Genomic DNA, 25,631 nt, shown 5'->3' with positions numbered 1-25,631 from the left:
TGTGTGTGTGTGTGTGTGTGTATATATATATATATATATATATATATATATATATATATATATATATATATACAGTTGTGTTCAAAATTATTTAACCCCCACTGAAATTGATTGTTTTGGTCGGTTTGACATTAATTATGATCATTCAGTCATCCTGCTTACAATTAAATCAAAGAGGCACGTGTAGGTCAGACAAAGATAACATAACATTTATAATGAAATAACCACAAATGTCTTTTCTGAGCTCACATCATTATCAGTTTTATTCAACCCCCAAGTGACATTCAATCTTAGTACTTAGTACAACATCCTTTTACAGTTATAACAGCTTTTAAGCGTGAAGCATAGCTTGACACAAGTGTCTTGCAGCGATCTACGGGTATCTTCGCCATTCATCATGGGCAAAAGCCTCCAGTTCAGTCACATTCTTAGGCTTGCGCACTGCAACTGCTTTCTTTAAGTCCCACCAGAGGTTCTCAATCGGATTTAAGTCTGGTGACTGCGATGGCCACTTCAAAATGTTCCAGCCTTTAATCTGCAACCATGCTCTAGTGGACTTGGAGGTATGCTTGGGATCATTGTCCTGTTGAAAGGTCCAACGTCTTCCAAGCCTCAGGTTTGTGACGGACTGCATCACATTGTCATCCAATATCTCCTGGTACTGAAGAGAATTCATGGTACCTTGCACGCTGAAGCTTCCCAGTACCTGCAGAAGCAAAACAGCCCCAAAGCATGATTGACCCCCCGCCATGCTTCACAGTAGGCAAGGTGTTCTTTTCTTCATAGGCCTTGTTCTTCCTCCTCCAAACATAGCGTTGATCCATGGGCCCAAACAGTTCTAATTTTGTTTCATCAGTCCACAGAACACTATCCCAAAACTTCTGTGGTTTGTCCACATGACTTTTGGCATACTGCAGTCGACTCTTCTTATTCTTTGGGGACAGCAAGGGGGTGCGCCTGGGAGTTCTGGCATGGAGGCCTTCATTACGCAGGGTGCGCCGTATTGTCTGAGCAGAAACTTCAGTACCCACATCTGACAAATCTTTTCTCAGTTCCTCAGCAGTCACACGGGGACTTTTCTCCACTCTACGCTTCAGGTAGCGCACAGCAGTCGAAGTCAGCATCTTCTTTCTGCCACGACCAGGTAGCGTTTCAACAGTGCCCTTTGCCTTGAATTTGCGAATGATGCTTCCTATGGTGTCTCTTGGTATGTTTAACATCTTTGCAATCTTCTTATAGCCATTGCCCTTCCTGTGAAGAGTAATCACCTGTTCTCTTGTCTTCCTGGACCATTCTCTTGACCTCACCATGTTTGTAACCACACCAGTAAATGTCTAGAAGGAGCTGAGTATCACAGTCATTTTAAAGCTGCCTAATTGGTGCTTATTAGGCTTTATTGCTGCTCCCTGATATCCACAGGTGTTTTCAATACCTGATTGAAAACACTTCATTGAACCTCTGTTCTTCAGAGTGGTAGTCTTTAAGGGGTTGAATAATTATGTCAATGAAGAATTCACAAAAGAAACATTTACTACTGTATTACAAAACTAATTGATGTCATTTTAGTTGCATATGGTTCTTTAAGAAGTCCTTGTAGGATTTCATTCTGAATACAATTACAAATGTACACTAAATTCCTAAAACCATTTACAGCATTGGGGTTGAATAATTTTGAACACAACTATATATATATATATATATATATATATATATATATATATATATATATATATATATATATATATATATATATATAATTTTTTTTTCAAGTAATGATGATCAAGGTGTTCCATTTTATGTTCCTTTTTATATATAGTAAACAAAAGCAAAATCAGCTTAGAAGAAGAATCAAGACATTCTGTCGTTTGTCATGCAGATCACACACATTTTCACAGTGGATCTTAAAGAGTGACAGGCTGAGGAGAATTGGGAGCTTTGGACTGATAGTTCGGATTGGCAGTACCAGTAGTGTTCACTCAAAAGAACCAATGCAAACTTACTACTCTGCCAGAAAACACACACCCCCACAGACACACACACATCCACACACTGAGTCTTTCAACCCACAGAGAGCACAAGCACAAAATGTACACAAGCCTCTGCAAAGAACACAACAGAACTGGAGCAGACCAGTTAGCACACATGAATGAATCTCAAGGAAATCACAAACAACTCTTATTGCTGATGTTGTTTGTACAGTTAACTTTGTTGCACATAATTTTGTAAACTGTAATCCAATCCAAACTGTTATTTAGAGAAACCTGTACACTTGACATATATTTGTGTTGGATTATACACACTATCTATTTTTAACAAGTAGTGCACAAATATACCCACCACACCATAACCACAACTTCTTGAAATGTGACTCAGTACCTCAGAAGAGACATCACATCATTGGTCTGACGGAATACAAATTCAACACAGACTTGCAGGAAGGGAAGTAAACAATAAGCCAGCACTAGTCCCTAAAACTAAAAACAACCTGAGACATCCAATGATCTATATCTGTGTATTTTAACCAGATATGTATATAAGAAAAATCTGTGATAAAGGGAAATATGTTATAAGAATAAGCAAGTACTGTATAGGGTAATTGGAAGAAGAAATGATGTGGGAATATAAGATATGGGGAGGAGGGGGAACTTGGGGTAACAGCAAGAAAAACTGGTCTGAGGCAACTTGAGCTGGAGTGTGCCAGTTAAAACTGTATGTTTCTGAACTGAGCAGAGTTTCAGTATGAATACAGCCTTAGGGCTTAGGAATGAAACACTTCTTACAACACTAATAACTGCATGCACAAACATGCCATTTTCTTCTGACAAATACAGTTGACAGCCAGCCAGACAACTTTTTTTTTTTCACTGACATAGTTTTGCTGCATTCTTCATACTGTATATCTCATAACCACAAATACAGTTTCCACATGCTGCCACTAGATATGGTTTGCTTATTGCATGAAGTAATCAGCAAGCTTGCTAATAATAGATATTTAATCTAAATGTTAAAAATATACATCATATTACTATGTTAATGTTTAATTTAAAAAATCGGCTATGTGAAGTCGAGTCAAGTTTATTTCTATAGTGCTTTTAACAACAGAATTTTAGCTATGTGTAGAAGATGTATAATTTTACAAATGATTCTGCTCCATTTCCTAATTATCACTGCCATCACAACACTACTACCTATGTTTATGCAGTTGCTATTCTTATCTGTTGCTATGTGGCTTCAGTGGTTGCCAGTTGCTGAATAACAGCAGGGCCAATAACAGAGGGACCAAAGATTCACAGAGTAAATATTAGTCAGACTGATTGGTCCTTTTTAGACTGTAAATTATGTTACAATGACATCTGTCCAATAAGCTTTCAAGAGAGCGTTTCCATATTCAGACATTGGCATCACTCAGTAAGGGTGGCTATCACAGATCACATAAACTGTAAAACCATACTCTAGTATTATATTCCTTCTTCTTAAAAGGCATGGATACAGACTTCAGCATGCAGGATTTCTTTGTATTTAATGTATGGAAATGTTTAGTATGTAGATAATGCTCTCGGTAACAAATGTGACCCTGAAATTGTATTGGGACAGAATGATAAATTATAGTGAACTGTATTCTAGACATTTGAATATAATAATTTTTCATGATACTTTGCCAATAAATTGCCTTGAGACAAGGATTTGCATATTTGTTTCATAATAATATTTATTATTCAAACAACTAGGAATATGTTGTTGGGATCAAACCCAGTCTTATATGATCTGATGCCAGAAAATTTTTCAGGAATTAAACCCTACAGGACACCTACTAGGCTCGCCTGAACCTTATCAACAGCCCACAGTGTTAATGATTGACTACTCACTTGCATATCAATAACAGATAGTGCCCCACTTCATGTCTCCAGAACTGTCTAAACCACATCCCTCTTCCAACAGGGTTTAAATTAAACAGATAAGAGAAAACAATATAAAAGAGACTTTCAAAAGAACAGGAAGGTCAGGGAGAAATCCACTGAGAAAAGGGAAAAAGACAGTGTATTATGAAAGCATATTATGGAAGAGTTTATTTTACTTACTGTCTCAGTGAAGAATTCAATTTGTTCAGTAATTTCATAACCATGCATACAAGCTTGTATCTTTTATCTCCACACCTACCAACTGTTCTGATACCAATTATAAAGCATACTACATAAAAAAAAGCAAACAATAAAAAAAGAAACCAGACCCTCAGCATGGATAGCATCATGTGGGGAACCTGTGCCCCAGATTGTGCAGCAGGCATGCTGGTCTGCATTCTAATCTGTTTCCCCTTTATAAATCAACTCCATAAAAATTTCCACTGGACTAAACCTTGTTCCTGACAGACTGGCCAGGATACCAATGCCATTATGAATGCAGGGTCTAGTTGGGAATTTTCAGTTAGTTTCACACAGCTCATGCATGACTGTTACTAATTAGCATTTTTTATGATTTAATGATGCTAGTGGAATAATTCAATTACTGGAAAAAAACAAAACAACAACAACAAGAGATAGCTCAGAAAAAAAGAAAAAAAAGAATACAAATATTGGTTTCTATGGCCAAAACTTCAGAATGCACTCATACCTTCAGCAAAATTTTCTGTCTCTGTTTATGCTTCACACCAAAGTGGATACTTCCAGTTTAACAGTTTTAGCCTTTGTTCAGTTCATATAAATTTACAATACAATGCTGCTATTTTACTTATACTAAAGCTACTAAAGCTGCTATACTACCTCCCTGCGCCATGCATCATGTAACACTAATATTTTAATGGTACACAGAGAATTTGCATACATTTATTCTGAAATCTCTGTGTAACAATAAACTATTAGTGTTACATGATGAATGGTGCAGGGAGGTAGTATAGCAGCTTTACAGCACAGGGTTATAGTGTTCAATCTGAAACTCAGGTTACTGCGTGTGTGTTTGTGTTTTTGTCTGTACATGGTGCCCTGTGAGAAACCTGCATCCATTATTAAATGCAAATAGAGTGGAAGGTTTCGACAAATTTGTGTAACGGTGTTCTACAGATCTCAAGAAGTGATAGAAGTGTGTCTATGTGGAAAAACATAGAGCTATCACAGCAGCAGTGTTCAGCAATTCAAAGGCCACATCTTTCGTTCATTGTTTTTATATGCTTTAAATTAGTAGTAGCATATTTATAGGTGAAGATTCTTAGAAGTAGGAATGTTTATTACTCAACTTTAGAGGCTTGCCAGACTCTCAGAATGCCATTGACAGAAGGAGGAGGAGGGGAAAGGAGGAGGAGGAGGAGGGCTGGAAGCCTGAGGTCGCTCTAAATCCGTTTAAAAAGCGCAAGAGCTCTCCGTGCTGTATCAAACACACGTACGTATAAACATACGCGCGCGTGCGCACACACACACACACACACACACACACCACTCGACACCTTGTAACGCCGTCGCTCCTTGTCCTGTGGAACTCGGGTAATCTGAGCAGTGGAACACTCAGCTGAGATCTTTGCGACTCTTGACAGCTTGAAGACGTGACGCACGTTTTTAAACTAAACTGGTAAGTGGATATTAAATATTACGCAGCAATGCAAAACACTCCTAAAAACCCTGTTTTGCTGAAAAACTTTACCTGACTGTTGTTGGAGGTGTGTCATGGTGGGAGTGTCTGTCATCCAATAAACCTTTCATTATATTGCACGTTTCAAAAATATAAACACCAACACAAGCCAGTCATCTCACTTCTATAGAACGCAAACCAAAGTCACAATCTTAATGCCAAGTATGAAGATGGTTGGTCGGGCTTCCACTGGTGCAGCATAATTAGGTGAAGGTGTTGTGCATTTTTATGGTTGCTTTAAAGCAATTAATAAGATCTGATAAGATGGTATTATTTGTATTATTTGAGTGTAAGACATTGACCTACTTCTCCCTAATTTTCAGGTTTGTTTGTGTCCGACATGTTTATATACAGTAACTGATTTTGCGCACACACACACACACACACACATGCACGCACAAAAAGGCTGTTGCCTTAACCATTAATACGCCCAATTGCATATTCGGTAAAAGCTTTTATTCGTCAGATATTAATTGCTGAGATTTATTACGTCATAAACCACAAGACGCACCACCTGACTAAGCTGTGTACATTCATTACTCCGGGCGGCTTGGGCTCGCGAAGCGTCACGTACAGCACGCGAGCAGTTCGGCTCGCGCGCGCTGGTGTTTACAAAGTGGGAACGGCGTAGACATTTAGACATTAACGAGCTGATACGATTATCCTTTCGCTGATTATTTATATGTTAACTGGACATAATGTTGCTATTGCATCCTTCACTTTACCATATGTTTGAGGCGCGGTGCTCTCGTTTGCTTGTTCCCGATGAGGCCAAACCCATTTCTCCACACGCGTTGGCTCATATAGTTAAAAACCCGTAATAAATCCATGGAATTAAAACTGAAGTGACATCTGTGCATTATACCTAGAATTACAATATGCTGGCAATAAAAAAATCAGGAAATCATTTTGTGCACATCTTGAAGTGTCACAAGTATGAACAATTTACAATGAATCTCACTTGTTATTATTAGTTTAATGCTCCACTTGTGTTTTCAAATATCCATATTGAGATATACACGTGTAAAAAACACACAATTGCAGACTTTTGTCACACAGATAATTTTGTAACTTGTTATGCAAACTAATGCATTCGACGGGTTTTTTGTGTTACTACACATCTGACCTAGCAGGTGGTTCTATCTACTTTATTTTGATCAAGGTGGATCCAGAGCCTTTATTAGGAATACTGGGGGAAGGCAAAAAGATATATACTCTGCTTTTCCATTGCAGGATATGTCACACACATGTACACACAGCTAGCATGTTTTTGGGAGGTAGTAGGAAACTGGAGAACTGGAGACACAAGTTGTGTAGAATATGTTAAACTCTACACAACCTCAGTTCAGGTCTGAAACTCTGCTACCAAATCCACCACCAGTACTGTGCTGGGTGCAGTGCCAGGAATCCAATGTCCTTAAAATAGACAATACTCCAGAATTGTAATACAGTATATTGCTATACATAGCATCAGCGTGCTTACAGAAAAATCAATCAGTTATTGTGTGAAAAAGTTAATTCTAATGTCATTTTCATACCATGGTCCAAAAAGCATTTTGGAAACCCTGACTGTATGATTAACAAAATTATTGACTGATGGAAAAATCTCTTACTTATACAAAAAAAGAAAGCAGAATGTGAGTTGGAAACTTGCAATAGTATGAATTGTTTAGTGACATTTGCACTCATGTACTGTTCCTAGAAACAGTTACAGAAAAGGTGTGGTGATGTGTGGTAAAGTAAAAACTTTTTTTATTGCTTCTCAGAAAATGTCACGTTGAATTCCTGTTTTTGTGGTAACATAACCTGCAACAGCAAAAGAACAAATATTGTCTTGAGCTTTCATTTAATTTAATAACATTAAAAAGTTGTGTAGACAAGTAGACAGTTTGTTTATAAATGTTTTGGATGTGTACTTGGATTTAGTTGACTGACCACTCGAGCAGCAAAACAGCTTAACCATAGCTTTTTCACATTATCCTGTGACTCCAGTTATGTAACTATAGATAAATGAAAGTTGGCTCGGTCTGACCTTATGTGCTCAGCTCTGATTTATTTTGCTCCCTCGTAAATGAGTTCTGGATTATATCCCAATTGTGTATGGTTATAGAATAAACCACTGACCAGTCAGTGTACACAACATGTCTATGTTGAATAATGAATGTGATACAAGAGAGATAACAGAGAGGAGTGAGCATTGGATATATTTATGCTAATAGGAAAGAAAAACTGTAACTTGTTTTTTTTGCTCTTCATATGAAGGGGCACAGAGAAGGGCTTATTTTTTCATTACTTGTAAGGGTAATAAATATTTATTTAATTTTAAATACATAATTTAGAACAATTTTATATACTTATGTGACCCCAAGAGCCAAGTTTGATCTCATGACGAACACCAGAGTTGCAGTTCAAATCTTAACTAAACATAAACAGTACAAGGTTACATTCCTAAAGATAGACATCTGTGATTAATGATGTAAGTGATTAGAACACAGTGTATAATACATATAAATATGCAGTAATTTTATGTTTATTGCTACACATAACACAGCTCTTAATGGTTTTCCAAAAACAAAGACCTACATCTTGATTACGCTGATCCATGACACTTCTGTGATAATTTTTGATTTAATCATCAAAAGCAGTAGTAGATGTAAATGTAAAAAGGCTTACTGTGATCAGTGTTCGACAGTTTTCAAAAATCATGTAAAATCTTAAGCTTTCAGTGTTTGCATATTGATTCCTTACATAATACTGTATTCATAAGCTTCTGATAAGCCTCTGCACCTCAGAGCAATTTCACATGCAAGTTTGAATAAAATATTAGGCAAATGTAATTGCCACTTTTGGCTAAATAGCAACTGACATTGTGCCAGATGGATTTTTGTGGACTGAGAACACATGATGAGTTCATCATGTGCCAGATTATTCACAGTGTGAGAAAGCTGCCAGGCATATGAGAGTTTACCAAATAGCCCTGGGTTGGAGGGAGGGAGTAGTTATATGGAAAGACTCTACAGAGAAAGATAATATTTTTAGATAAACTAAGATAACTCTTCCCAGCTTAAGAGAAAACAAGAGACTTTTAGCATGAAGGTACAGCCATGATTGCAGTTCTGTACTGGTATAAATGTTTGGTATAATTTCTTCTCAGACCCTTTATCTAATGCACATATGAAATGTGAAATGAAATGAAAAAAGATATGAAAGTGTGTAGTGTGACTATTAACACGCCTTCCCAAGTCATGTTACATTTCTATATTTTGTAATATTTCTTAAGAAAGAAGCTGGAAATCTTCAGTAATTCCTGTGAATTAGATACAAAAAGTATTGTATGCAACCTATTAGAGGGTGTATTGAATGTACACCAGTATAACTGGTTTGCAGTTCATGTTTAAACACATTACTGATTTTTGGATGACTGTCACTATACCACTGTATTCTACAAGGCATTTGATATAATTGCTCCCACACTGCAAGATTATCAAACTAATATTAGCAGGCCCACTATGGGAACAAGCTCTCTAGACTAATACCAATCAAGGGTTTAGCAGAATGTTGACATAGTCACAGACTAACATAGCAAAGAGAAGAAATTTAAGAAGGGAGATAAAATTAGATTTGATTCACTCTTAACCAGTAACAATACACAAGGGCAGAAGGAGTAAAACGTCCTTTATAACAACCCCATACATTTTATATACCTATTAAAATGGCACTTACCAGTGACAAAATTCTTTTAAAAATGTGACATATTCAATTGATTTTGCTAAAGTTTTCACATGGTATGAGGTAGTACACAGCATTTAACTGAGGCTAGTTTCAGTTTTCTGTGGTTTTTGAAACCTATTTGCTCTGGAATGTTTGCTGACAGAAAAAAAGCACTGTATTCAACATTATTGAATAAATATCTAAAACAGCTTAAAGTAAGTTTGTCTGACTATACAGAGGATGACTGTATCCAGCACTGTAATCTCAGGTTAACTCACTTAGCTATATGATAAATTTCCATGATTTCTTGATTGAATTTTGTTTGACAGTATAAAGTAATTAATTTGCTTTTGAATATTTAAATTCTAACACAACCAAATGATTCTCAATTCATACTTCTCTCTGAACTTACCCACTTCCTTTTTTTAGTTTCCCCTGGAGAAATGGGCGTGAAGGTACTCCTGTGCTTCCCATTCTACAGACGCTGCAAACAGCGATGCAAAGACCAAGAATGCCCTCCCGAAGCAGGTTAACCAGCTATACTTATTATATGACTATGATTTAATTTATGTGCCTCTCTGTATTAGCCTGCTAATTAGAATAATTTATAGCAGAACTGTTAATAAACTTGTGCTGATAGGCTGTATATGGTAGAATGAAAATGCATGATTTATCTAACACATTAGCCGTTTATAGTCTAACTTATCATAGCCGATGTACAGCTAATATAAAATATATGACAGTATAGTATTTTTCTGATCATAGTTCTAATATTACAATGTCATCTCTTAAAGAACCTGCAGTACCGAAAGCTGAGCCAAAGCCACGTCTCTGCTCAACAGCATCGACAGTCAGTGAGGGTGACAGTGGAAGCAACCTGGGTAGTCCTCAAGCATATTTCTCCCAGAAGGCTCGGCTCTCATTTAGACACCAAATGGATAGCAACTTCAATGCAATAGACACCACATATTAACTCCTGACAAGTTGCCATGGTTGTAAAAATGAACTCTGACCCATGTCGAGGGACAACTGGGTGTAATAATCATGGATGGCAGACACAGGACTTTCAAAATTGTGTCTTTATATCACTCAGGATGTCCCGAATTCTGTTCAATAATGTCACCTTATGCCCTTATGAATAAAATGATTACATTGAAGAAGAAAGAGGAGAAAACAGAGCGCATTTAGGTAAAAATGTTTACAAGTCTACAGAAAGTGTTGTCTATGTCCTGTTTATGTGCAGTGATTTTATGGTATGGCTCCTTTCAAACTGTGATACTTGGAGGGCCACATTATTTGCTTATGTCTGGTAATTCTGTGCAAATGGATATTTAATAAGATACTTATTCACATATTTTTTAACATTAATGTTCTTAACTTCTTGCTATATTTGTTTTTGCAATTTCTTTCCTTTTTAAGAGTAATGTTTTTATTTTATCTCTATTCCCAAAGGACAAGTGATTAGTCACGTTAGTCAGATAGGTTTATGTGCAGACTCAAACAAAAACAACCTTGTGTTTTACAAGTTAAATCTGATAAAAAAAAAAAAAAAAAAAAAAAAAAACAGATAAAAGTTTGTCTAATAGAAGAGTCATTGTTAATGACTGTTAGGGCACCTACCCAGGACATGTGGTCTATCACTATAAAAACTTTGTATGTCTTTTGTATTAAATTGTTACAGTGTTTTTTCATGTATTACCATATATTCCATTAAAATGTAAGTTATTCTGTAACTTCTAACAATGGAAGAAACATTTCACATTTATAAAATTAACACTGAAGGAAAGATTTTCTCTTTTAGATTTCTGATCTATTCAATGAATGAATGAATTTAATTTCTAAATGATGCCATTTTACAATGAGATAAATCTTCTGTATATTGTTTTATATCTAATATATACAGTGGGGGGAAATAATTATTTGTTCCTCTGCTGATTTTGTGGTTTACCCCGTTACAAAGAAATGAACAGTCCAGAATTTTTATGGTAGATTTATTTTAACAGAGATATATAGAATATAACAAAAATCAATAGAAAAAAGCTTTAAAGAAAGTTTATAAATTAATTTGTATTTGATTGAGTGAAATAAGTATTTGATCCCCTACCAAATTAGAAAGAATTCTCTACACACCCAAATTAGTCCTGTCCCTATAGAATAGAACTCCTAATATCAACATCATTATGTGTATAAAAGACACCCATCACTGACTCAACCTCTTCCATTTTAACCTCTCCATCAACATGGGAAAGACCAAAGAGCTGTCAAAGGACAACAGGGACAAGATTGTAGACCTGTAGAAGGCTGGAATGGGCTACAAGACTATCAGAAAAAGCTTGGTGAGAAAGAGACCACTGTTGGCACAATAATTTGAAAATAAAATACAAGATTGCCAGTGACTGGTGTCTTTTATACACATAATTTGTTATTAGGAGTTCTTTCTTAAAGGGACAGGACTAATTTGGGTGTGTGGGAGTCTCTGCTACCTCCAGCTCCACCTGTCTCTAAACCATACATCACCACAGTCCTATAAACGTTCCCTTTCACTCTTGCAGATACTCTTCTATCACAAATCACTCCTGCCACTCTTCTCCACCCTGTCTGCACTCTTTTCTTCACTTCTTTAACACTCTCCATTACTTTGCACTGTTGAACCCTTATCCACCTTCACCTTCTCCCTGCAACCACACCACTCCACTGCCCTAACTTATTAATCATATCCACTTCCTGCTTCACCATCTCCACATCATCCTCCCGTCTCGCTCTCATTTTTCTCATGCATCAGATGCTCAAAATACTCCCTCCATCTTCTCAACACACTCTCCTCACTAGTCACCACATTTCCATCTGCAACCTTCATTGCTCTTATTTGCAGCACATCCTTCCCAGCTCAGTCCCTCTGCCTGGCCAATCGGTACAGTCCTTTTCTCTTCTTCCTCAGTGTCCAGCTTCTCATTCTCCTTTTTAAAATATTCTCTCTTTCTGTTAAAATAAACCCATCATAAAAATTCTTGACTTTTAATTTTTTTTTTGTAAGGGGGTAAATTTACAAAATCAGCAAAGGAATCAAATAATTATTTCCCCCACTGTATACAGTGCATTCAGAAAGTATTTAGACCCCTATTTTTTACTTTCTGAATCCTGTCAGGTTTTTTTTAATAGTAAAAACATTACAGACATTTCTAGAATTCTGTTTTCATGTAATCATTATTGGTTCTGAGTATAGATTCACAAGGAAAAAAAAAATATTTGAACAATTGTACTATCAGGCTGCAACATAAAATTTTAAAAAGTGAAGTGGGTAATAAAACAATTATTTAAAAAAAGAATTTGGACAAAAAAAAGAATCAATGTAGCTAGTTATTTTATTAAAAAATAATTGACAATACAAAAGGTTTCCTGCCTTTATATGATCCTAAAACACTGAAAGTAAGAAGACTGAACATGTAACATGTCACTATAAGCTGGTTTTGTCTTCACATGTTTTTGGGTTTGGAAATGACTCCATCTGGATAGCGCTTTTTGAAGCGGGCTACTAAATCAGGGTCCAACAAATGAATCCCATCCAACTGATTCCCCAGAGTTACCCTAAAAAAAAACAAAGAGCAGAAAAACAATCAGTAAGTCGAGAAAAAACAAAAACAAACAAAAAATAAAACAAGGAAAGATATACCAAATTAAACTTCCAACTTCACACTTAAAAAATTACCAGTTTGGCTGGACATTATGAGGCCTCCCAAACAGTTCAATCTTCCTAGTGCCAGGAGACAAACGCTCAATCATTCCATAGATCTCATCTGGTTTGTGGCTGGTTGAGCGCACCTAAAACACAGTATATGTCAAATTTAATACCGCTTTATTGATGTAAAGTGAATAAAACCAGCATGACACTATATTTGATGACAAAATTACCTCTGCAACAATCACATCACAGTCCAGACCTCTGTTGAATCCTTGGGGGTTTCCTTTCACCCCTACCTAATAAAAGTGAGAGAGAAGAAAATGTGTTTTAACAATGAATAAGTAGGAAAATAAAACACATGTGGCATAAGCATACAGAAACACACCAAGCAGTGCTCTTTGCCATGGTTCAGCCAATGTCCAGTCCGCCCTGTTCGAATAATACGCTGGAGCTGATTGGTTTTAACCCAAATGATCTCATCAACACGCTCATATCTGAGGAAATTCAAAAGAAATCAAACACAATCCAAAGGCTTATTTAGTATTTAAACAGATAATAACAGATTATTTTAAATTCAGGTGGACTTACCCCCAAAGGCTTAGACACTCTCTACCAAGCTCCATTGCTCTGTAAATGACAGCAGAGTAAAAATAATATGACTACATCAGTGAGCCTAGAAATATCCTACACAAAACTTTACACTTGCTTCATGTATGTTGAGAATCATCATGTTCCCTGTAGGACATTAAAAACAAAGAACTGTTTTCATAGCAACTATGCATTTCAAAGATAAGTCCAATATTTACATGAGCAAAGTTAAACACAGATCCACACAAACCGAGAGAGAGAGAGAGAGAGAGAGAGAGAGAGAGAGAGAGAGAGAGAGAGACCCGACTGGCCATTACACTGAATGTGTTCGGATTTTTTTTTATATACAAGTAAATGTCATAAAAGCTTTCATCGTATTCAATTTTCTTCATCACGTCAATGGTCAGGCAGTATGGTTACTGCTGTAAAAATCATGACAATAAAGTTCACTGAACTGAACCATACAAAAACAGCAATAGGTTGTGGCTAACCACAGACATTTAGACATATACTTTAGTATAAATGTATGTGAATATAATCTTTTTAGCTAAAATTGTAGATGCACAAAAAAAAAGAAAAAAGAAAAAAAAGGTTTAACCATCTGGCAGTTACACAATAATAAATGGCATATTGTAAAAATTGACTGAGGCAGAAAATACTGTATGTTAAAATATTCCACTGTACATACAGCAGTCTATTGTTAGATTGTAGATGTTTTACTGTGGAGATTCTCTATGGTTACACTAGAGAGATAACATGGTATAAAATCTAAATCTAACATTACACTGAAGCAACAGGTCATAAACCTGTTACTAATAATAAACTATTTAAACAAAGGATAAAACATCCTTATTTATCAAAGTGGTGTAGGGTCAAATTTGTTCGTAAAAAACGCTTACGCAAATTCCGCAGCCAGTTCGCTTATTTCAGCTTTGGTATATGTGCAGTGTGGACAGAGTGCATGTAAACTAGAGAATACATTTTGTACAACATAAATGCATGACTAGCAGTTAAATAATATAAAACAATATGATCAATTAGTAAATTAGTAAAGTATAGTAAATAAAGTAGTATAAGAAATAATAAAAAACAAGTAGGGAGTGCTCAACTGTGCATGTGGGCTTTCTGTCAATATGTAACTAATTTGTAAACGCGAACCGAAATGCTCAGTTGTGGATTTTTATTGAAGCTTTTTTTTTTCTTGGTTTAATTTTTTTTTTCTCCGTTTTGTTTACAAGATTTAAGGTTATGTTTATTTCCCTGGCTGGTAATTTGTTTTACCTATATGTACCTATAACAACTCAGGATACAATGAGCTACTGGGGGACCCCCCCAAGCAAGCAAGCAAGCAAGAAAGAAAGAAAGAAAGAAAGAAAGAAAAGAAAGAAAGAAAGAAAGAAAGAAAGAAAGAAAGAAAGAAAGAAAGAAAGAAAGAACCAAAGAAAGAACCAAAGGGAAGGAAGGAGGGAAGGAAGGAAAGAAAGAAAAGAAAGAAAGATAGAAAGTAAAATTGACCAATACTCCTGGTAATCACAAATCTGTGCTATTTTCTAAACGACTGATTCAAAGACTTCTCTTACAGAATAACTTGCTCCACAACATTGCAAGAATTCCTCATATGTTAAACCGAATAAAAAATGTAAACCAACACTAACACACAAAATCAGCAATATTCATAATAAACTCATCTCCACCTTCCAGTCATCCATAGGAAGAGGAAGCCATCATCCTGCAGAACAGGTATGTTAAGTTTCCTCATCTCATCATCTGTCAAAGTTCCATACGGAAGCTCCATGTGAATGTCCCATGGAGGGTCAGCCATCACCACTGCAAACTTTCCGAGGATGGACACATCCAGGTATCGAATATCACAACAGATCCACTGAGTAAACCACAAGAGACAGAAACATGTGCTTTAGCTGTAAAAGCAGAAATTTTCTAAATACAGCAAACTGTGACATAATCCAACACCTTCATTCATCTTCCAAAAAATAAATAAATAAAAAATTGTGTATGCATCCAATATTTAGAAGTCTACCTGAGCTGGAAACAGTTTCCCCACGTTGCTCTCTCCATCTCTAGCGTGCAGAGTGAGCTCAGTGGTGCCTGTCTGAGGTCCTATAGAGCCGCTCTCAGCTTCAGGGGGGCTGTCAATCTCATAGTGTACATATTTACAGGTGTCCATGTGAAAGCAGGTGTTCAAGAAGGAGCAGTCTCCAAGACTCTCGTCTGTGTGTTTGTTGATGATCCGCCTAGGGAAGACACATGACTTTACTGCAAGTAGTAAGTATTATCCGGAAAAACATTACAAATTTAGAAAACAAATGATATTGCTGCGTCACAATTGGTCACCTACCTGAAATGTAACTTGTTGCAGGGTTGTGGTGTGTCCCCATATCGCATACACTCTTCCTTAGTCCCTTGATCACAGAACTCCTGCACCTGTGCTCGACCACGTGAACGAAACTTCTCTACAATCGACTGCTCTCTGGCTGAGCTGGTATTCAGTAACTCAAGGATTTCCCTGCTCACCTACATACACACACATAAAAAAACAATCACAAACATTTCCTACAACAATAAATAATGCTTGCAACAACCAGAAAAGTGCTTTATACCTTTTTGCTTTGTTGCTCCTTGGTTGACTGCTGGTTCAATAAGCTCTCTATCTCCATATCCAAGTGAGACATCTTTCCCTTATTGGTGCGGCCTTTTTTCTCAGCTCCAACTCCTCCAGATCCCGACTTCCAATCAGATGTCCCTGCCAGCTGTGTACTAGAAGCAGGAGAAATTGACGACGTCTTGGGCGGTGGTGAAGACAACTGAAGCAAAGAAGGGGAGGAGCCAGGGGCCCTCTTTTGATGAATAATTTCATCTCCTTTTCTTTTTACACCAGATTTCTGGGGTTGTGGTGTAGAACTACTAATCATTGCCCACAGTTTGGTATGATCGACAGAGATAACTAGGGTGGGCGAAGAAGAGGTCGTGCTGTTGGTTGGTTGTCGGACTTCGATCAGTTCCTGAGCTGAAAATTTAAGTAGAAGACTCTGGATGCAGGCGTGCGACACCGCTGATTCAGACTAAGAAAGTTAAGGAAAAATAGAGAGTGACAATAAGAGGAAGAGGGAGAAAGATTTACTCTCTTTTAATAAACATTTAAATTCTCCACATAACACGTACAGACTAAACTCACACGTTTATACCTACAGAGTTTAGCTGGTTGGTGATGGCCAGAGAATCAATGGGGAGTGTGAGGCTCAATTCGGACAGGTATTCCAAAAGTCTTCTCTCTAATTCAGGGTCAGGGGAACGCTCCTCCTGCACCTCTGTAGGGGGTTGGAGGGTTGGCCCCGGACTGTCACTACGTGTAGGTGCTCCATCACCACTGCCAACCTCTGATGGGGAGAAAAAATGGAGATGTGGTTAAAGAACTTGCACACAATATACAATCAACAATATTAAATCTTTAAAAAACTGCAGCACTGCAGAGTTTAGGTTTAATTAAATACACTTGATTCCTATAACCTTCATTAATTTGTTGTGAGTAGAGATGTGGTCCTGCAGGACCCTAGCTAACATACTCCTGTCTTTGTCGGTGCATAATACCCATAATGCATTGGGAGGATTGAATGAAACAGATCACAGGACACTGTTTGTGCCTGCATTCATTTATAACATCTGTTTACCGCTAACATTTAATACCACGCAGCACGTACAGATATTAAACCCATTCGAATGTGAGTTGCCCCCAGTATGAGCTTTAAACCTGGTCCGGTGAGTAACTTATTTATAAGCCCCTTTGTGATTATTCTGATTAGATCGTGTTTATCTGATACACAGGACCATACCGGTGCTCAGTTGTGTCGGATCTTTCCTCCTCCTCTGCAGCCTCTCTCGCAGAGTCTCCAGCTTCTTTTTGTGAGCCTGAATGTCGCTCCATGTATCTGACATCTTCCAAACGAATACGTCAGGACTAAATTAATGAAACACTCGCTTTAGTGGCGCCAACAAACAGTTAACAAACCCCTTCCCCAAACACAGGCACTAAACTTCCGCCACGTAGCGGAAACTGAAAGACGGAGCTTGCTAGCATAAAAGTCTTCATAGTTTTTTGGTGAACACTACAGAACTGTGACGTGCAGCAAAAAGAAACTAACTATCTATCTATCTATCTATCTATCTATCTATCTATCTATCTATCTATCTATCTATCTATCTATCTATCTATCTATCTATCTATCTATCTATCTATCTATCTATCTATCTATCTATCTATCTATCTATCTAATCATCTATCTATCTATCTAATCAGTCTCTGTCACTGCAATCCAGATTGATAGAGGATGAAGTAGCTCCATGGTTAACATGTTGGACTGATCTGCTTGCAAGGTCGTGAGTTTAATTTCCAGCACACAAAGCTGTCACTGTTGGGCCCCTGGGCAACCCTCAGCTTCTCAGTTTTATAAATTATATAATAAATACACAGGAGACTGTGTGTGTATGTGTCTGCTTCTTTTTTTTTTAAACCATCCTTAATATTTGCAAAACAATAAGTGCATTCTCAAAGCAATTTGTACAAACAGCACAACACATTGGATTTCTTGCAAAAGCTGTACTTTTCTCAAAATCATTAGTTCATCCCTCAAACGTATTTGTTTCAATGGACATTTCATTGCCATCATAATGACAAGTCCTTTCGTCATTGTTCACAAACAAGGTCTTCAGTACGTTCAGTCATGTTGTCAGTATGACGGCGCAGTTTCAGTAGTTCCTGATATAAACTACAGTTTGGATTAATATGATTGAAATTTCACAAGGCTGAATTTCTTCTGTATGGTATATATGAACTTCAACAGAACAAATTTATTTATTTGATGGAATATTTGACTTATATTGATTGCATGAGACCGGACAGGATTTACACTTTTACTGTCTTTGTTCGTTTCCTGGTTTTTCATCTATTTTTAGAAATTGTAATTCAGTGGTTTTCTCTGTCACCATTTGAAGGTTCACTAGATTCAACTTTGACCTGTTTTAGAGAACCAGTTGATCATTGGTTAATTTGATGCCGTTCACTCATCTTTGTTAGTGAAATTCAAGATTCATCTGCACAATTCATCAATTTAAGACACATTTACAAAAGAAGTTTAATAGAAATGTAAGATTGAAAGATCATTATTTCTGATCAGAGAAACGCTCCAAAGCACCTGAGGAAAAACTGTATTCTGTCTGATTGTGAAGATTGTCTCTATTGTGATGTGCTCTTATTTTATAACCCTGTTTCTGGTTTTCTACCAGTATTGCCATCTAGTGGCTTAATGCCTTATTGGAGGAAAATGGAGATCAAGCAGTGATGGTTTAACACGATTAGTGTACGTTCAGGGACACAATCATGCTGGAGCAGGTTTGGGTCTCCTAGATCAAAGAAATTGAAATTTTAATGCTACAACATCCAAAGTCATCCTATACAATTGTGTGCTTTGTGGTAACATTTTAAGCAAGTACTACAAATGGCTGTAAAAATCAATTGTCCCAATTTTGTCCATATTTATATATTACATAAAATATATATATATTTGTCTATGAAAATATATTGAATTATTCTCAATTGTCTGTCCTCTTTATTTCATAGTGTTTCCTCAAGGATGCTGCAGCACAACGAAATGTTCGTTTAGGTTGAAGTTTTTATCAGATTTCAGCCATCACATCATATATTGCTGGAGTCAAAAGTATCTGTCTTAAGCCATGTGCAAGGAGTACTGCCAGTACCCTGTATTTTACAATCCATGTGGCTTGAAGCTGTTTCTTTAACCAAACAGATTTGGAGTTGCTGACTCCTGGGCCCTCGAGCAGGCGCTTAATTACTTCTACATTTTCACATTTTTGATTGGATGGTCAGATAGTGCACTAGTCAGAGCTTGCAATTTGCACCTGTAGCAGCTGTTTTATTAGCTGTTTTTTTAGAGAAGAAACTGATTTGTTTGCAGATATGCTTATAACGACAGTTACAAAAAAACGTTTCAAGAAAAGATGGACATCATGCGAAAAAGTAATCCACAACAGTTCAAAACAGTTGTTAAGCTTTTTCACAAATGATTTATAGTTTTGTGTTTTCTCTTTCGTAATTTGCACGAAAACACACAATTTGTCTTAATTTCAAATCCCCAGGAAAATCCTAATGGATGGAAAAATGGTCACAGTAACAAGGAAAATCTTTTTGGGATGGTATGAAGAAGAAACCTAAAGAGGAACCAGACTCAAAAGAAAACCCTTCGTCACCTGGGTGACCACTGAATGTACATTCAATATAGTTTCATAATTGTTGAGGTTATCAGCTAAATTTTAATCTTGTTAAACACCAGGTCGTGAAAGCAGCGATGTCATCAGCTGTGTGCCTTGTGTAGGCTACGGCACAGTATGCCTTTAGTGAGAGAGGAGTGGGCATGCAGATCAATTAACATTTGTCATTTCTCCTCATTAGCAAGTCTTTGTAAAAAGAACCAAAAGGAAAATGAAGAGTAAGCAGTGCTAGTTTAACAAGTTTACATACAGTACATCCTCAGTGCAGTGTATTTATTTTCCTTACACTAAAATAATTAACAGTTTCTTTTATTTGGTCATGTAAATGATGAGACAAATGGGTTTGTTAGGTTAATGGGATAATTCAAGTTTGTTCTTCAAATGTTCTAAATAAAATCATTTTTATAGATAAATAATCTGTTATATGGTTAAAAGGGAAAGAACTCAACTATAAAACTCTCCTAAATGTTAAACTTGTCTATGAGTATAGATCTAGGCCAAAATGATAAGGTTTGGTTCACCAGTTTTTCCATATTTATACATCAAAGTATAGTAACTGTAAACTAAATACAGCCCATAATAATTTAGTATGCAGTAAAACGTTATCTAATAAAAATGTAGTAGTGTCAGTGAGAATAGACTTATATTTTGATTTGAACGATTGGCATGTAATTACATTAATACCCATTTATAACTGTGATTGTTCTTTTAAATTATTCTGGTAATTACTTTTTTTTGTGCAAATTGTACAATATTAAAATGTTTTTATTAATTTATTTAAAATAGTCTTTATTAATTTTTTAGATTAAGCAGCATAGTTAACTGATTAAAGAGGACACTTATATAGCTAGTATATGCAGGAATGATTCTGAAATGCTGCACCAAAATTCAGGTTTTGGTCTTTACTTCAAATGAAGAAAAATTTAATACTCCCACATCCGAAGACATCCTATACAATTGTGTCAACAATGTTGTAGTAACATTTTGAGCAATTACCATGGTTGGATGAAGGTGTCCCAATACTTTAGTCCATTAAGTGCATAATATAATTAAAATATTATATTATTTAGCTTGTTTTATATGCTGTTATTTATTTCAAGATTTGGAATTGCCAGTACAACCAGTCTCCTGTATTTCTATGTTGAGATGAGTAAGAATGTTAGGAATATGTTTAATAATCATATATATTGTAATCTTACAATACAAAAAACTAGATTAATTTGACTATAGTCAATATATTGATATTTCCACTTGCAAAGATGTCATGTTAGCAGTGACCAAGTAGCGTATTAGATCATACTTGACATTCTGTTTAAATATGGGCTTGTTAAATACCAGGTCGTGATAGGTGTGTATATCAGCATGTGTGTGTCTTGTATAGGCTACAGTGCAGGATGCCTTTAGTGAGAGAGGGGTGGGCATGCAGACCAATTAACATTTGAGTCACTTCTCGTCATTAGCAAGTCTTCATAAAAAAGGACCACATACAGAGACCAAGACACATTAATGTGGTTTGCACTTAATCACTAGTGACAAATTTCTCGCCTAAACAGAGTTTTACGTCAATGGACTTCTTTGCTTGGCATTCGGTATCACAAGCACATTGGGTTTCATTAGGGGGTTCAGTATATTTCTCTTTATCAGTAACATACAGTGGTGTGAAGGTTTTTGCACATTCCTGATCTATTATTTTTTTGCAATTTTGTCACACCCTAATGTTCAGATAATCAAGTCAAGTCAAGTTTATTTCTATAGCGCTTTTCACAATAGACATTGTCTCAGAGCAGCTTTACAGAAATCAACATGAATGGTGAGATGAGCAGACATGGCGATTGTGGCAAAGGAAAATCTCCCTTAGATGTTATGAGGAAGAAACCTTGAGAGGAACCAGACTCAGAAGGGAACCCATCCTCATTTGTGATAATCAAACTAATTTAAATATTAGTAAAAGATAACACACATGAACACAACATGCAGTTTTTAAAAGAAGGTTTTTATTATTGAGGGAAAACAAATTTCAAAACTACATGGCCCTGTGTGAAAAAGTGTTTGCCCCTAAACCTAATAACGGGCTGGGCGGCCCTTAGCAGCAACAACTGCAATCAAGCGTTTTCAATAACTTGCAATGTGTCTGTTACTGCGCTGTGGAGGAATTTTGGTTCACTCATCTATGCAGAATTGTTGTAATTCAGCCACAGTGAAGGGTTTTTGAGCATGAACCGCCTTTTTAAGGTCATGCCACAGCATCTCAATAGGATTCAGGTAAGGACTTTGACGAGGCTACTCCAAAGTCTTCATTTTGTTTTTCTTCAGCCATTCAGATGTGGACTTGCTGGTGTGTTTCGGATCATTGTCCTGCTGCAGAACCCAAGTTCGCTTCAGCTTGAGGTCACGAACAGATGGCCGGACATTCTCCTTCAGGACTTTTTGGTAAACAGCAGAATTCATGGTTCCATTTATCACAGCAAATCTTCCAGATCCTAAAGCAGCAAAACAGCCCCAGACCATCACACTACCACCACCATATTTTACTGTTGGTATGATGTTCTTTTTCTGAAATGATGTGTTACTTTTACTCCAGACGTAATGTGACACACACCTTCCAAAATGTTAAATTTTTGTCTCATCAGTCCACAGTATTTTACCAAAAGTCTTGGGGATCATCAAGATTTTTTCTGGCAAAAATGAGACGGACCTTTATGTTCTTTTTTCTCAGCAGAGGTTTTCGTCTTGGAAATCTGCCATGCAGACCATTTTTGCCCAGTTTCTTCCTTATGATGGAGTCATGAACACTGACCTTAAGTGAGGCCTGCAGTTCTTTGGATGTTGTTGTGGGGTCTTTTGTGACCTCTTGAATGAGTCATTGCTGTGCTCTTGGGGTAATTTTGGTCGGCCGGCCACTCCTGGGAAGGTTCTCCACTCATCCATTTTTTTGCCATATGTGATTAATGGCTCTCACTGTGGTTCACTGGAGTCCCAAAGCTTTAGAAATGTCTTTATAACCTCCCCCAGACTGATAAATCTCAATTACTTTCTTTCTATTTGTTTCTGAATTTCTTTGGATCTCAGCATGATGTCTGGCTTTTGAGAATCTTTTAGTCTACTTCACTTTGTCAGGCAGGTCCTATTGATGAGATTTTTTTAATGGCGAACAGGTGTGGCAGTAATCAGGCCTGGGTGTGGCTAGAGAAATTAAACTCAGGTGTTTTAACAGGGGGCAAACACTTTTTCACACATGGCTATATAGTTTTGGATATTGTTTTCCCTTAATAAAAAAACCTTAATTTAAAAACTGCATGTTGTGTTCACTTGTGTTATCTTTTACAAATATTTAAATTAGTTTGATAATCTGAAACATTAAAGTGTGACAAACATGAAATAAAAAAAAAAAGAAATCAGGAAAGGGCAAACACTTTTTCATACCACTGTAGTATGACCACTTTAGAGCTTTTACTACAAGTAGATGTTTTTGCTCATCAAAAAGGTACCACTTCCCTTTGACCTTATCAGTTTTTCCCTACTGAGATATTCCTCACACACCCTGACTTTCATCTTGACACATAAACACACACATTTATGCTTACCCCTCCCACAAACACATCCATAATATATTCTGTCTATGGCCGCATATCTTTTTACGCCTTTTCCTTTCTAGACCAATAACACATCTCCAGACACCCACCTTTCTGACTTGTATATAATCCTCTTATTACTGCACTTGGACCACTGTGCTTAGTGGACCAGGTGATAGTAATAGGCCTGGACACATAGATGAGCACTAGGATGAGTTATCCAATGCAGGTAGTGGTGTTGGCTTTGTCCCTTCTTGTGTTGGTGAGTAGGGTCAGAACAGCTCCCAGAAACGACTTAATGGCTCATTTGCGCCAAAATGAGGAAGACGGGAAGGAGGTGAGAATAATTTGTGAGTTCCTTTTAAGTAAAATTTACTTAAAATCCTTTTAAGTAAAATTTGACTTTTTAGTGTGTGTATGTATGTATGTATATATATGTATATATATATATATATATATATATATATAAAATCATCATTATTATTTGGAATGCAAAAATTTTGTCAATCTTCACTATTTTAATACTTTTTCTTCAGTCTAATGAATTGAGAATGTTTGATTATTTAAATTACGCTCTGCTGGATCTTTTATCTTACGTGTACACAGGACTATTTGCGAATACTTCTGCCAAAGCTCCTTTCTGAGCTGGAGATCCCAGATGAGAATGACACCCCTTCTGATGAGGACATGGAGCTGAGCCGCATCCTACGCCATCTTCCATTAACCCCACGTGAACGGAAAGCTGGGTGCAGAAACTTCTTCTGGAAAACGTTTACCTCCTGTTAACTGATATTCTTTTTCAACCCTCATGTGTGGTGGAGTCCAATTTCTGTATAGCTGGATTTTGAGTAGCCAGCAATAAAAGTGTCTGTGTATAGTTTTGGGTTTGGGTGTTTTAACCAAATGTCTGACCTGTAATGAGTCATTTTGTAGTTGCATGACAGTGTCTTAGGATATTATATGGATTCCAATTATTATTATTTTTTTAATAAACCTTTGTTCTATTCAGACTCAGACACAAGTGCATGAAAGTTTTATATATCTGCAGTACTTATAACTAACATTTCTTAAAACAATTATGGGATGCATTCCCCATACACCCATGATAAAAAAAAACAAACAAACAAAAAAAAAACACCACAAATTCACTTGCTGTACCGATGAATGGGTTTTTTAACCGTAGTCTCAAATGTGTCAGAATCACAATAAATCACAAAGGTGGCACTGTACGAAGTCACAAGTTCTGCTGCATGAAGAGCTTTGTTAATTATATTCAGTAGGCAGTAATTAAACATGAAGTTTTAGATAGTAAGGGGACACTGATAATGTTCTGCAATGAAGCAGAGGAAAAAATAAAAACATGCAGAAGAATGAGTGTTCAAATCTTAAAAATAAGTGAAAATAAAAAGAAACAAATACTAAATATCTTGGATTGTTTATAAACCAATTTAAAATCAATTGTCAATGATTTCTAAATCAATTTTAAGTTTGATAAAAAAAAACTCTTGTTTGACAGCAAATACTGACAGTTTTTGCATTATAATTATTGTGCAAGTTCATAAATAGAAACACAGTATATTAAAATCATTACAGATCACTGTCTATCGTCACCATCAGAAATTCTATTTTAGCCCAGTCAAAATCAATTCATTTATTTAGCCAACAGAAATTAAAAAAAAGGTAATAAAGTAATGAGAATGTTATATTGAACACTTGTGCAAAAGAGCACAAAATCGAAAAACTCTTCCATGGCAAAAAAAACCCAAACAAGGATGGGATTTAGATGACCCGCAAGGGCTGCAAAATAACAAGGTGGAAGAACCAAAAGGTTTAAAGCTCATTTACCTGAATGTAGTTCAGCAGGAGAGTACTTTATTGTTTTGGGGTGCAAGATTGCAAGACTACACCAATTATGTTTTAATTCAGTCCAGAAAGATTTTTTTTAACGGGGCAACCTTATTTTAAGAAGGCACTGAACTGAATATCAGCAATCTCCTTTTTGCTTCCTTCTATCATTTACCTCTTTCATCTTATAATTACCTTACGGGTTTTTTTTTTTTTTTTACAACATCTCTAAATCCCTGTAACGCAACTTTACTTCTAAAATACTATTATTCTTTCCAAATCAGTATGCATGATACAATAGGCTTACAATTCCTTCATTT

The 25,631-nt window shown here is 36.4% G+C and overlaps 2 protein-coding genes and 1 long non-coding RNA gene across 3 annotated transcripts; 2 read left to right on the top strand and 1 right to left on the bottom strand.

Moving 5' to 3' along the window:
* Positions 1-5,377: 5,377 nt before the first annotated feature.
* On the top strand, positions 5,378-11,060 carry LOC124386723. Its single transcript, XR_006926005.1, has 3 exons — positions 5,378-5,556; positions 9,757-9,855; positions 10,122-11,060. It is a non-coding gene; the product is annotated as an uncharacterized LOC124386723 (long non-coding RNA).
* A 1,611-nt stretch (positions 11,061-12,671) lies between these two features.
* On the bottom strand, positions 12,672-17,654 carry mettl3 (methyltransferase like 3). The gene is made up of 11 exons (XM_046850725.1): positions 17,443-17,654; positions 16,802-16,989; positions 16,213-16,674; positions 15,951-16,126; positions 15,633-15,846; positions 15,289-15,476; positions 13,595-13,633; positions 13,392-13,500; positions 13,237-13,302; positions 13,034-13,146; positions 12,672-12,912 (listed from the first exon to the last, which is right to left on the bottom strand). Exons 1-11 carry the CDS (start codon positions 17,543-17,545, stop codon positions 12,801-12,803), a joined length of 1,770 nt encoding a protein of 589 aa, XP_046706681.1. The 5' UTR covers positions 17,546-17,654; the 3' UTR covers positions 12,672-12,800.
* Positions 17,655-23,526: 5,872 nt separating this feature from the next.
* Positions 23,527-24,792, top strand: sst5 (somatostatin 5). The gene is made up of 2 exons (XM_046851898.1): positions 23,527-23,803; positions 24,073-24,792. The coding sequence occupies exons 1-2, from the start codon at positions 23,666-23,668 to the stop codon at positions 24,250-24,252; spliced, it is 318 nt and encodes a 105-aa protein (XP_046707854.1). The 5' UTR covers positions 23,527-23,665; the 3' UTR covers positions 24,253-24,792.
* The last annotated feature ends 839 nt before the right edge of the window (positions 24,793-25,631 follow it).

Source organism: Silurus meridionalis, chromosome 6, assembly GCF_014805685.1.
Source record: "Silurus meridionalis isolate SWU-2019-XX chromosome 6, ASM1480568v1, whole genome shotgun sequence".
Taxonomy (NCBI): Eukaryota; Metazoa; Chordata; class Actinopteri; order Siluriformes; family Siluridae; genus Silurus; species Silurus meridionalis.
Note: the sequence above shows the minus strand (reverse complement) of the source record. Positions and strands in the feature narration are given on the sequence as shown.